Genomic DNA, 13733 nt, shown 5'->3' with positions numbered 1-13733 from the left:
ACTACTAAACTTGGGGACTTGATAACGTGCCTAGGGTAGCACGGCAGAAGCACGAGCCGGGCACGCCAACCGGACCTAGCCCAACAGGCTTAGCGTTCGTTGGCCCCCCGGGAGAGGAATGCACAGGCGAAAGGCTCGCGCCTACCAAGGGACGCTCCCAGCTCCGAGACAAAAGATACGGTCAGGAGACAAGCAGGAGAATCAGGCCATTGCCGTCAAAGCCAATAAGAGCACCCTAACGGTTGAAGGCGCATGACCCTCCAATCAGCGCCCCTGATCTTGTCTCCCCAAAAAGCAATCTTGTCTGGTACGGATCAGGCAAGGGAGCTAGGTATAAAAGGATACGCTCTCAGACCTACGAGGTAAGCTCTCTGGACTCTTTAAGAGCACACACCCAAAGATTCTAAACACTCTCTAACTTAACCGTCGGAGCGTTCTTCCGGGAGCTCCTCCCGGAAAGCGGCTAACGGCCTTCTTTCTTTGTGATCTTGCAGAGGCAGCTGAGAATCCAAGTGAACAATATCAACCGAGCCAAGCCAAGGTCGCATCATTTACCATTATGAATGAAAGTTTCAATCAATAACCAAGTTTTTTGTATTTTACAAAAATGACCATGTTATCCTAAATGAGGTCATTCAGGCCCGATCAAAAATATGTAATGTATATTTTTTTCTTATTTTAACAAAAAAACTCTCTGTTTATGTCGAAATTTTTATTTCGAAGTGTCTAACATTATTATTTTCAACAAAATGATACATTTAATCCCATGTATAGTATATATATATACTTCCTATTTGTTATGTTTCTTTACATTTTTGTTAGATTTTAGTAAAAAAAACATTTTTTTTTTCGAAATTTCGGAAATGTTTATCAAATTTTGGAATAGTTTTTTACTGTTTGAAATCTGAAATGTTAAGTCTTATTATTTTGTTTGAAAAATACTTTTTATTTGACATAAAGTAGTTTAGAATGCCTCATTTGGAAAAGTTGTGTATTTTCTAAAAAATAAAATTGATTATTTTCTCAAATTGATAGTTTTATAAATATCCCCTATTGACCTATAAAAAATAATATGAACAATCATGACGCCTACCAAATTAAATCGATTTAAAATTTTTAGCAGAAGATCGACATGACCCACCCAATGACCCAGACAACTTATGTCCCCCTTTTAAAAGCTTGATATCACATACTCAAGTTTGACACTACTTCTTGCCCGTGTGGCGTCTTGAGGTCCCCGTAAAACGCCAAGAGTAGCCCTCCCAGATTACGCATGACAATTGGTTTCTCCTTGCCATGAGCCCACAAGGGGAGAGACACTAGCTCCGGACCAATTGTGTCTAACCCGCTATGATACCTTCATTGCCAACCTCTTTGGGGATTCGGCTAGATGACAACGACTAAACTAAGAACCCCCTTAGTATAGATGAACCCCTTTTGGACCCAATAACAAGCTAATCTAATGTCATGATATTCGTCTTCTCGGTCAACACAATCACGAGATATTTGACCCGTGATATTGTGTAATGTCCCAAAAGTCATTATAATTTTTATTTTATTTTTTAAATTTAAGGGTAAACAAAACCATTCCAATAAAACCAATATTACAAAACATCCATTTTCTCAAACTCATAAGACAAAAACCAATCTACTCTAATAAATGAACGTTTTTTCTTGCCACATGTTACACTCTCATTCAATTTGTCAAATGTCATTTTGTGGTTATTTTGAATTAATTTCTTCTCCAAATATCATTTTATAGGTTTTTCTATTTTAATAAATTTCACATAATACTTTAATGTAATAATTAGAATAAATATAGTAATAAATGAATATCAATTTCATTAAGGAACTTACCTTTTTATTTAAAATTCCTAAATTAAAGTTCATTAGTTTATTTTATTTATTTATTTATTTAAATTTAAAAGAAAAATCAATTTTAATAATTCATTATTTTTCTTATTTTCTTATAAATCCAAAGTTTTTATGTAACGACCGAAAAAATCCAACCAATTTAAACTTTTCAAAAACAACCCGATTTCATTAAATTATTACAAAAAGGTTTTCAATACAATTTATTTAGAGTATTCCCAGAATCACATCACAACATAAACATGAGGAGCGGTACGATCACGCCTTCGCCTTACCACGGTCTCCTGAAGAACCTGAAAAACATTAAACCACAACTGTAAGCCCGAAAGCTTAGTGAGATATCCCCAAAATACCAACCACATATACCATACACACATATCATGCCATATCATATCCGATCACAGAACAGCCATGCACTCCGGGTCTACTGTGAGACTAGTCCGCCGCACCGACCAACAGTCCACCTGGTCCACCCTCCGAATCTAGCCATATACATCGAGTCTACAGTGTAATTGGTCCGCCCGCACCGGGCCTTCAATCCACCCGGTCCACTCTCTGAGTCTACAGTATGACTGGTCCGCCCGCACCGGGCCTTCAGTCGGCCTGGTCCACTCTCCGAGCCTCGGCACGTCTGCTCCGCCCTCTTGGGGCCTACAGCCTATCCGGACCACTCGCTGGGCCTTCGGGACAACCGGTCCGCCCTGGGTATCTTGGCCTACAGCACAAAGCAGGACCCGCCTCAACCCAACTCCAGTCCAAACAACCATGTGCACATAAACATACAATCATATAAGCATTTATAGTCAACAAGCCGATCAAACAGATCACATAACATATCATCATCCTAACCAGGATACCGACCTAACCAGGTCTCTAACATATACCATCCTAGCTACCAGGATGCAAACATATCAAAGCAATAACATAACAACAAATACCCGGATCTCAATCCGATAAAGGGCCAACCTTGGTGCCTTAGACCCTGTCGATATAGTGAGGATAATTCACCTCGCACTGCCGAAACTCTGAACTGAGGATGCAGATTCTCGAATCACCAACTCACCGAAAATCCCGAACTAGCCAACATAGCACAAATAAACATTAGGCCAAGCACAATACTCTTCTAAGGGTAAATTGACCATTTTACCCCTAACTCAATCCGGCCCAGCACTAAGTAAGCTCCCAAGCCCACCAATGGCCCAAAGTCCATAAGTCCAAAACAAATCCCATTATTGGCCCAATTTACTAAATTGGGCCCACCTCACCAAATGGGCCTAAACTCATGGTCCATAACAACCAATGGGCCCAAAAGACTTTATCCATAATGTCCAGTCACGGCCCAAAATCCAGCAGCTCAAATAATAGCCCAAACCCTAAGGCCCAAAATGAAAACCCAACAGAGGGAGTACGCTGTGCGTACCCTCCTTGGTACGCTGGGCGTACACGCTGATTCGCAACAGGGGATCGGGGCACTGACTCGCTATGCGGGGCGTACTCACATGTTACACGGGGAGTAACTTCGCTACTCATTAAGTCCTTATAACTTCTTAATGGCTTAAGCTCTTAAGCTCAAACTTCAGATCCCTAGGCCAAATATGCCTAAGATTCATAAAGTCTCAAACTTTATCATTTGGGACGTCCATAAAGCTCTTAATCCATTAAGTCCCACTTATCTCACACATAGAACAACCTCAGCCCTTGGGACCTCATTTTTCTCACTCAAGACGTCTCCTAAGGTCTGAAAGGACAGATAATCTTGACCAACTCGAAACATGCAACAAGATGAGGACTTTTGGGACAAGAATGGTGTCAAAGCTTCACAACACATAGATCTATGCAAAATAAATGGCAAGCAAGAAGCTTTATACCTCAAATAAGCTCCAAAGGATGATATCTCTTCAGATCTACAAGCTCCAATCGTTCCTTTCCTTCTTTGACAATTTCTCATTTCTTCTTCTAGCTTTTCTTTTGCCAAAATGAGCTTCCAAAGCCAAACACACCCAACAATGGAGGGGATACGGTTTTCTAGGGTTTCTGAGGTTAAGGATGAGCATAAGGAGGCTAGGGTATCAACCAACATATTCCTTATATAGTGGCTGACCCTAAATTTAGGGTTTTAGAACTCTGAGAGTACGTTGGGCGTACTCAGCCTTGCACCCGCGTCCATATACGCCTTACGCTGGGCGTACTCGGCGAGTTCCCAATTTCATGCTTGCCCCTCATTTTCCACTTTTCCCACAAGATGACCAAAATATCATTTCTCTTAAATCCCGGGGACTCACAATTAGGTACTCTTAGGAACAGGGCATGACATTTTAAATATTTAGACTTATATATTTAATTTTTTTTAATTAACTCATGTAATGTCTTCATTCATCGACCGTTGTCTATCCTCCATCGTCCGCAAAGATCTCCTACTCAACCTCAAGTTGCACCTCATTGTCTTCCTTAAAGATTACTTCATATCGTTTTTTCCTTGCCGGAAGTCAATACAGAAACAGAAAACACCCTAGCTCGCTTCCTCGAAACACTTTGCTCTGTCATCAATTCCTCGTTTGACGATGTTTTCGTCACTTATTCCCTCAAAGATCAACTACTCATATCAACTACATCTATATTCATACGTTCTATCGTCGATAACAGTGAGTATAGTAAAACATATTATTTGACTTACACAAGTCAACTTGAGGGTTTGAATTTAAGTGTTGGTGACAGTTGTAAACCACCCAAAACCATGGTGTAGATCAACAGCTAAGCGATCTCAAAGGTAAATGTTTCAATTCTTACAACTTCAATTTAGTTGATACCATTCTATGTTCCTCAATTTTTGATCGGATGAGGTTCGGCTAGAGAGAATTCTGTTTTACCGATTAAGAAATTAAGAAGGGTAATGTCTTTCTTTCTTGAATGACCTCCATTTTTTACATCTTTTGGGTTATTTGAGTTCATGTCCATTATAATGTTGGTATTTGAAATTCCCCGAAGCTTTTAGTGGACTAGAAAATTTCTCTCTAAATTTCAGACTGAAATACCAAGATATACAAGAATTTCGGGATCTAGATTCCCCTGTAAAATCTCATCATCTAACTTGGCATCGTAACCTCTTATAAGGGGTCAAGTGACATTTTCAACTGATCACATTTTACTTCATTCCTTTTTAGGGATGAGCATATAGACCGGGGATCCGGCCAGAACCGGTACTGGAACCGGAACTGGAACCCAATGGAACCGGTCGGGCCGGGACCGAGACGATATTTTTGTGGATTTTTGGAACCGGGAACCAGTAGAACCAGATTTTACTATTTCTTGAGGACCAGTTCCAACATTTGAAGACACGGCAAGAATCGGTAGAACCAACGTTCCAGTTCGGTTCCTATTTTCCACCAAGTTTGGTTCCAGCTAGATCGGTTTCTTTGCTCATCCCTACTTTTTAATGCAAAAAATAATAATAATAATAATAATAATAATAATAATTGAATGCCTTTTAAAACAAATGAAAAATTTAGGGTTAAATGACATTTTCACTTAATAATAGGTTAGAGTCTACAATCAAATCAAATTCAAATTTCACACCTACAAATTCTACTTGGACCCATCACCAATGCAACAAAAAAACATATATACGAGTTGTATATATACAAGTAGACTTTACAATGTACAAATAAGCATACATGTACAAATTTCAATTCAAATTAACCTATATCGATGCACATGTATAATTTTACTAGGAAAAAAAACCGCAATTACTAAAATATGTGGCACAAAAGCCACTACAATTAAGAACAATTTGTAAGGGTTATTTTGTAATGAACTACCACTACTACTACCACCGATCTGACCAGCATTCACATATTCACTTCTTCCACCACTTGAACTCGTCGACACATTTACAGATGACGTACCTAATAACATCAACAATCGAAACCAAAACCCATCAAATTTTGACTTTCAACAGTCAAATTTAGAATGTAGAGCATTCGAAAGATCAAATTTTGACATTTTGTTCATATGATTGAGAAACTTACAATCGTAATTCGCCCAACCAATCCGTTGACCACCAAGATCATAAACAACAATCCTATCTTTTAAAACAAGATCTGCATCAAATTAATAACAATACAAGTTAAAAACCATAAAAAAAGTAATCTTTTTTTTGACATTTTTGTTTATTATATATACCTCCTAGAATGGTAATTCCCTGTCCACGAATTTTCTGAAACCCTATGCACCACAGTGAAGCCCCACCCTATAGAAACAAGATCATTATTTTGCTACGTTTCAAGATTATAATCGTTCACGTAATCTCAATTTCTGTATAATTTAAAGTGTTAGATATGAATCTAGAACTTACCACCGAGTTCTGTTGAAGAAGATAGTCTTGGGGTCTTAAAATCATCGAAGCACCGCCGGCGAAATTCAAGCTTACAGTCGGAAATATCTCCGGCGTACTGAAACATTATCAAAAGGTTTTCCATGTTACTTTCATCGCAATGTAAAACATAGATTAAAGGAAATGTAGGTTATGGGTAGTTGATTGATGAAGAAAACCTTGAGGAAATTACATAACACTGATCGCCCTTTGAGGTAATAGGTCGGACGAATTGTGAAACAGACTGTGTAATCTGCATGAACGGAAGTCGGAAGTAGTTGTTTAGATGAAAGTGACGATGAATTTGACAAAATTTTCTCCAATTTCAACTTACAGCATCGACGAAAGGATCATAAGCTTCTTCCGCGAGGTATGAAAGAGTAGTTCCACAATCGATTATCGTCCCCCCTCGATTCCCTGATGTTGCAAACAATGACGGATCGATTGACAATGGTTGTCCGTTCACAGATATGCTTAACAGATCTATGTTGTAATGTGGTCTGCATGGATGCGCATGTTAGCATTTGTAATGTTTAATGATAAGAGATAAGCGAAAGAGAACTTACTGTGACTGGATTAATGGAGTATACACCATGGTTGGCTCGATTATCTGACCTAGAACCAAAATCCCACCACCACCACCGTTTCCGACGAGACAATGAGAGAAAGCATCTGGAGCTATCCCTTGTGAAGAAAGCTGCGCGATTACAGAGAGTCCTTGTTGACCGAATCCAAAGATTCCGTCAATGGCTCTATCGGGTTTGGTTAAATCCCCAGTTTGGGATGTGCTACATCTGGTTCATGAACTTACCAAGTCAATTAGGGTTTTTTTTAATGAAAAATTAAAGGGGTTAATGGATTGGGGATGAATTACCCGAATACGATGGATGCTGAAGCGTTTGATGGTTTTGAATCGCCGACGATTGTATCAAGATGGATTAGATCGGAAACGTAATAACCTGACGTCCCGCTACCATCTCCATACTGGAATGTGTAACTGCATTGATGATTGGAATTGGAACAGCCGGAATCAGATGATTGAGTTCCTAAAGAACAACGTCGATCTGAGCAAGATATCAGAGAAGCTGTTGATGATGTTGAAGGATCATAGAACTGAATTGGAATCTGTTGATAGACGAAGAGAATATAAAAATGGTATTTGAAAATCGAGAATGAGATTAGTAATAAGAAATGGTTAAAATAGTACTTCGAGTCCACTGGATCTAGGGCAACCGTCGCATGAACTGCAACTGACCCATAATACATCACTTCCGGTGTCGATTTGTACGTAATATTCCTTTGGAGGAGAACCCAATTGAACTCTTGTAAAATAAAGCCTACAAAGTTAATGGAATTGATGATCTACATTACAAACATTATACTATAAATCGAAGAATGTAATTGCAGTTTACAAAAAAGCTCAAGAACTCAAGAGAAAATGAATCAAGAAATTACCCAACACGATAAGGATCATAAGTTCCTTGAACAGGGAAAACAACAACACTTGCTGCAGAAGAAGACTGTTGGTGCTGCTGCTGCAAGATTCTTGGGTGCCTGAAACTATCTTTGTATCTAAGTTCATTCAACTCAACAAGATGATTCGTCGGAAAAGCTCTCTCCAACTTAAGAATGGTGGGAAACGCACAAAGGACGAAAGCTGTCTGCAACAATACGGCGACAGCAGCGCCGGCAATGGTCGACGTCACCGGCATTCCGGCAAGAAAAAACCCCCGCATTCCTTTTCTCTCTTTCTCTTTCTTTCCCTGTATTCAGTAGTTTCAGTCTGAGTAAAATGCAAGATCGACTCGATGAAGGTGTCTGTTTGTATAAAACGGGTGTTTATTGAAGTTTGAAGAGAATGACGGGGACAAAATCAAGGAGGGGTTGATTCTTTGTTTGAGAGAAATTTTGTGTTAAGATCAAATTCAATCCTTTTGAATTGAGTTCTTTATATCATACGGTAGTTTTTTTCCTCTTAAAATGGAAATTCTGAATTCTAAATGATTATTTAAAGAGGAAATTGTAAATATAGACGAATTCCTTAATTATTTTGTGAAAAAAAAAATTACAAATATAGCCATGAAAGTCATGAAAATTGCAAATGGATTAAGCCCTGCGATTTTAGCATTCCATTTGCAAACGTACAAGTCGCTAAAGCACAGTCGTGACTTATTAGTTCGCCGGTGGTTTTTTTTAGTTTTTTTAATTTTTTCCGTATAAATACTTCCGTCTCTGACTAAAATCACAGATGAACTAAGTTCATCTGTAAATTCCTCTCACTAGGTGTGAGACCCGTGTATTACACGGATTGATTTAAAAAAAATAATAAACATTAAATTAAAATGTAAATAGAAAATATTTTTAATGTACAACTTTAAAATAAGAAATGAATAAACGTATTTATTGCAATTTAATATCATATATATGATATTTAATACGTTACATGTATAGTATATGATTTTAATTTTAAAAATTGAAACAAATTAAAAATTGACAAGTGGATAATAGTTATTTTTAAAATATCACAAAATGACAAATGTCAAAACTCATGAGAGATTGACATGTGACAAAAAACTCTTCATTTATTAAGGAGGATTTCATCTGCGATTTTGCATTTTCTTTTTTTAATTTTTTAATTTTTTTTAATTTTGACTACAAAATTGATAGGGTTTAACTATGAAACTCCCTTATTATATATAAAGTTTTGCAAAAAATTATCAGTTTAGTTCTTATTTCTTTGGAATATTTGTTTAAAATATTTCTAATAAAATGAATTTTCCAACAAGAGCTTTAAAAAATATTTGAAAAATGAAATCATCTATAGTACCTTTAGAGAGAGTCCAAAAAAAAGTTTGAAAAATGAAAGAAGAAAAAACGGTTACGTTTTTATACCCCTGAAAAAAATGAAATCATAGATGGACTGAGTCAATCTGCGAACGTACAAGTCGTTAAAACACAGATGTGTTTAGCGACTTGTACGTTCGCATATGGACAACTAAAATTGAGTCCATCTGCGATTTTGATGGTTATTTTTGTAATTTGAGTTTTTTTTGGCTATTTTCCACAAAGTAATTAAGGGATTAGGCTATTTTTGTACTTTTCTCTTATTTAAAAGTTCACTGAATTAATTTTGGTTTAGTAGATTTAGTATTATTAGACTAAAGGGTGTTATGATGTTTTTTGCGAATGGTAAAAAAGTGTCACATATGCGTCACATAAGCTTTTACAATTTTTGCAACACTTTACCTATTTATGGACATAAGCTTTTACAATTTTTGCAACACTTTACCTATTGATGGAGTGTGGTTGTAACGTCCCAAAATTCAAGACTAAAAATTTCTTTTAATAAAACATTACTTAAAACAAAGTTATCAATCCAAAACATAATCAGAGTATTAATTTCCAAAACACATATTCGTTATCAGAGTAAACATTCCCAGACTGTCTAATCTATGGTGTGTGTCATGCGATCACCCCGAGCTCTTCCCTCCGCTACCAGAAGTACCTGAAACCAAAACTGAAAACCGTAAGCACGAAGCTTAGTGAGTTCCCCACCCTACCACATACCATGCATAACCACATACTGTACATACTGGGCCACGCCCGCTATCTTGGGCCTCGCCCCCTGCCTCGGGCCTCGCCTGCTACAACGGTCCCGCCGCTCCAGGCCCCGCCTAGCTTCGAGCCCCGCTCGGATACAGATCTGTTTCGTTTAGGCCTCGCCTGTCACTGGGCCTCGCCCGCCAACATATACTAACACATAACATTTCACAACACATAAACTAATCATATGCTACCGAATCCTGCTCTAAAGGCCTCCCTATATTGGGCCTCGCCCATGTCTTGCAACTGGTGAGTCATGGAACCCCGTCCACACTCCTATTGGTAGTGAGATACGGGCCCAGCCCACACTCACTCTTTCCCTAACTTGGGCCTCGCCCCTGTTCTGCTGCTAATGAGATGTGGAACACTATCCACCCTCTGCTATTGGTGAGGTACGGGACCTCGCCCACACTCACCTCCCTACTAGGCACATACATGTATCACACAGACAACAAGTATAAAACTATCATATAAACCATTCCTTGGGCACCCGCCCGCTATCATTGGACCTCGTCTTGAATATCATACTAGCATATTGTGCCTGGGGCTAACCCCCGGGTCTTCTACTCATAACTACATGGGTCGGCATTGTCGCCTTAGACCCATTCACACAAAGGGAAACTCACTTGCACTTGCTGAACTTGTTGGAAACCCTCTCTAGTTGTTGCCCGGCAACTCTCTGAACTCCCGCTCCACTAGCTCCCCGAGCTTCAATAACAATGCAACACTTAGTCTAACTGTCCCCCGAAAGTCGACTAATCAACTCTGATCAAAGTCAAAGTCCTGGTCAAGGTCAACCTTCGAGGTCAACTCTACTCGTCGAGTCAACCTACTGACTCGTCGAGTTCATATGCTCAGAGTCCTTCCATTCGCGACTCGACTCGCCGAGTCTACCGATTTCCGAGTCCTGACCTGTCCAACTCACCGAGTCTCCACTCGACTCACTGATTCGAGTCTCAACTCGAAGGGTTTGGGGTTTCGCGTCCTGACTCGCCGAGTCCAAGGCAATCTTCATCCGACTCGACGAGTTGTTCATCCCACTCGTCGAGTTGCTCCTAATCTTCATGCTACTCGCCGAGTCCACTCAAAGGACTCGCCGAGTCCATTCAGATCTTCATACATGTAGAGGGCTTTTGAGTCATGCATGGACTCCGAACTATAGATCTATCCTTCCCAAGTCTATTCCTCACGTAAAGTTGCAAACTTTACGTGTAGAGAAGGAGATCTAGGCTAAACACACCATGAACTCGGGTTTTAGGCAAGGAGGCTCTAAAATCAACTCAAGGGCAGTTACTTTATGCTTCACAAGGCCAAAATGTGTTTAGATCCGAAGTAGCAACCTTAGATCTGGTTTCTAACTCATATGAATATCTAAACATGGCTTAAAAAGCCCCAAAACTCACAACTAGAATAGATCTAAATGAAGGAAATGACTTAATACCTTTAATAACTCAGAAAGGTTCCACAAACTCCAGATCTAAGGCCAATCCTTGAAGCTTCAATGATTCCCCTCTTTCTTCTTCCTTCAAATCACCCAAAAATGGCTTGGAAGCTTGAATGAGCAACAATGGAGCTTAGGGTTTGGTGTTTTGGGTGAGAGAGGCAGTAAAGGAACCCTAGGGGAGAGAATGAGACGTTTAAATAGGCCCCAAGTCCCGGATTTAGGGTTTTCCTAGCTCAGACCAGACTCGCCGAGTCGGTCACTTACTCCTTGACCCGGATCCCGCTCGGAATCGCCGAGTTCCTCCTTGGACTCGACGAGTCGTCCCTTAAACTTAGGGTTTCCTTTCCTTTCTTGGCCTTCCTGACTTTGGGTGTTAGAGTGGTAGTTTTTTTTACCGAATGGTATATAACTATATATAATTGTATTTATGTTAAAAAGAAAAAAGAAAAGAAAATTGTATGACCAATAATAAATAAGAAAAGGTTTACCACCGAAATTTGTCATCGGTGGAAGTTCACTTATGAGATTTACTATTGGCATACAAAAAAGGAAGGGTTGGGGTGTTATTACAACAAAGTGTCATATAGGCTTTTACTAATGGTAAAAGTCTCCCACACCGTATAGTCTTATAAGAGAATCTTTCTTAACAAAGCTTTTAATCCATACACAAAAGTTCGGGTAAGTTATTACAACAAAGTTGACTTACAATCCACAAAATCATATAAGCACAATTACAGGGGTGTTGCACAATTCGTATAAATCATACCAAAATCTCACTTGTTAGTGTATGTCACGTCAATTTGAAACTCTAATCAATCCAGTGTAGAATGTGTCACACATTATACCTTACTAATATTCCATCGCATGTAGGATAACATGAATTATGGAATCTTGGTGATAAATTTAGAAAAATGATCGTTGTGTTCATGACGCAAAGATTATCTAAGATAGGAAATCAACCATTTGGGCTTTTTAGATATATTCGTGTTAACAATTTGGAAAGGGTGATTGCACAAGTTAGTGATTTTTTTATTACGAACTTCAAACTGTGTACATCTACGACTAAGCTCGATCGGAATATAAATAATCCAGAAATTACTAAATACGATGGCAACATAAATATAAGGCCACACCATAATGACTACATTAATAAGCAACAAGTAACTGAAACTACCAAGAACTAATAGGTCTTTGGCATAGCAATCTTCAGTAAACCTTAGACTGTTCTTTGACAGTTGTTTTATAACAGTCATACCAAGTTCTAGTCATTTTTCCTTCTCAATACCCAAGGCATTTGGAAAAATCAGAACAACTGAATATTATAGCATATGTAAACGATCATATATCTGAAGCATACGAGACTCGATACATAATGTCTTACATAAAAGCATGATATCTGATCAGCCTCTTGCAATAATATTTCCATATAGTATGAGTGTCCTTTCCCCTAAATCTTTTTGTAGCAAAACAATTTCCAAACTTTGCAAATTGCAAATTTGTAGACTTTGTTTCCTACAAATAGTATTACCAAGTTGCAACACTTAGCATAACAATTATGCTCCCACTAGCTTTGACATGTATCTGGAAATCAACTGGACTTCTAGAAATCAACACTATTGACTTTCTTACTAAAGTTCAGATTTCTGATACGTGGTGCTTCGATAAGCTCCAACTAGACTTCTCAAGCTTATACACCTTCATTAGATAGCATATGTGTGTGTTTAAACTATTTCTATCATTTCTCACAATTCGAACTATGAAAAGGGATGTCGTAATCATATGCGAATTTGAGAACGCAATTATCACAACTGTTAACCATAATGACACTACCACAAACGATAAAATTAAGAATCAAATCCATAATTAATATTACTAATAATAGAAATGTAACCACAAATATTCATAAATGCCATTTTAAGGAAATATAAAGTAAACGAACTAGATAAATCAAAATTTCATTTTTATTAATAATAAATGAAAGTTTTCAGAACTTGTCTTTACAATGCATAAAATGAAAACTATGCTTCTAGACATTTCCTAAGAAATCCACTAATCTAACATAACTCCTAAATAGTAGCTTCAAAAATCTAATCATCAAACCTTGTGATCAAATCCATCTCTCACTATCAGATTCAGCTTACTCTTCTTAAGTTTCCTTCTTTCTCTTAGATCCTGCAAAACATCAAAATGTGATTATCACATCATGTATTAAGAATCTATGATTAAGAACTGAATGGAGTAAGATAATGGATGTATCTGAAGTAGAGTCACACAACTTGACTTTACTATCTTTAAGATCTTTCAGGTAATCTGGGTAGCTTCGCATTCAATGCCCCTTTAATCTATATTCTAATAAATGAATAAGTTTATTCTCCTACTGACAAGTGTCATAATATTAGAAATCTTCATTAATATTATATGTCACCTATCATGCCACATGTCAAT

At 38.1% G+C, this 13733-nt stretch overlaps 1 protein-coding gene across 1 annotated transcript; it reads right to left on the bottom strand.

Moving 5' to 3' along the window:
* Positions 1–5486: 5486 nt before the first annotated feature.
* Positions 5487–8249, bottom strand: LOC111886068 (aspartic proteinase 36). Its single transcript, XM_023882310.2, has 10 exons — positions 7697–8249; positions 7449–7578; positions 7116–7366; positions 6808–7035; positions 6576–6741; positions 6421–6494; positions 6224–6320; positions 6052–6118; positions 5898–5969; positions 5487–5774 (listed from the first exon to the last, which is right to left on the bottom strand). The coding sequence occupies exons 1-10, from the start codon at positions 7975–7977 to the stop codon at positions 5560–5562; spliced, it is 1581 nt and encodes a 526-aa protein (XP_023738078.1). The 5' UTR covers positions 7978–8249; the 3' UTR covers positions 5487–5559.
* Positions 8250–13733: the final 5484 nt, after the last annotated feature.

This window comes from Lactuca sativa, chromosome 1 (assembly GCF_002870075.4).
Source record: "Lactuca sativa cultivar Salinas chromosome 1, Lsat_Salinas_v11, whole genome shotgun sequence".
NCBI lineage: Eukaryota > Viridiplantae > Streptophyta > Magnoliopsida > Asterales > Asteraceae > Lactuca > Lactuca sativa.
The sequence above is the reverse complement of the archived record's forward strand: the minus strand, read 5'-3'. Positions and strand labels throughout refer to the sequence as shown.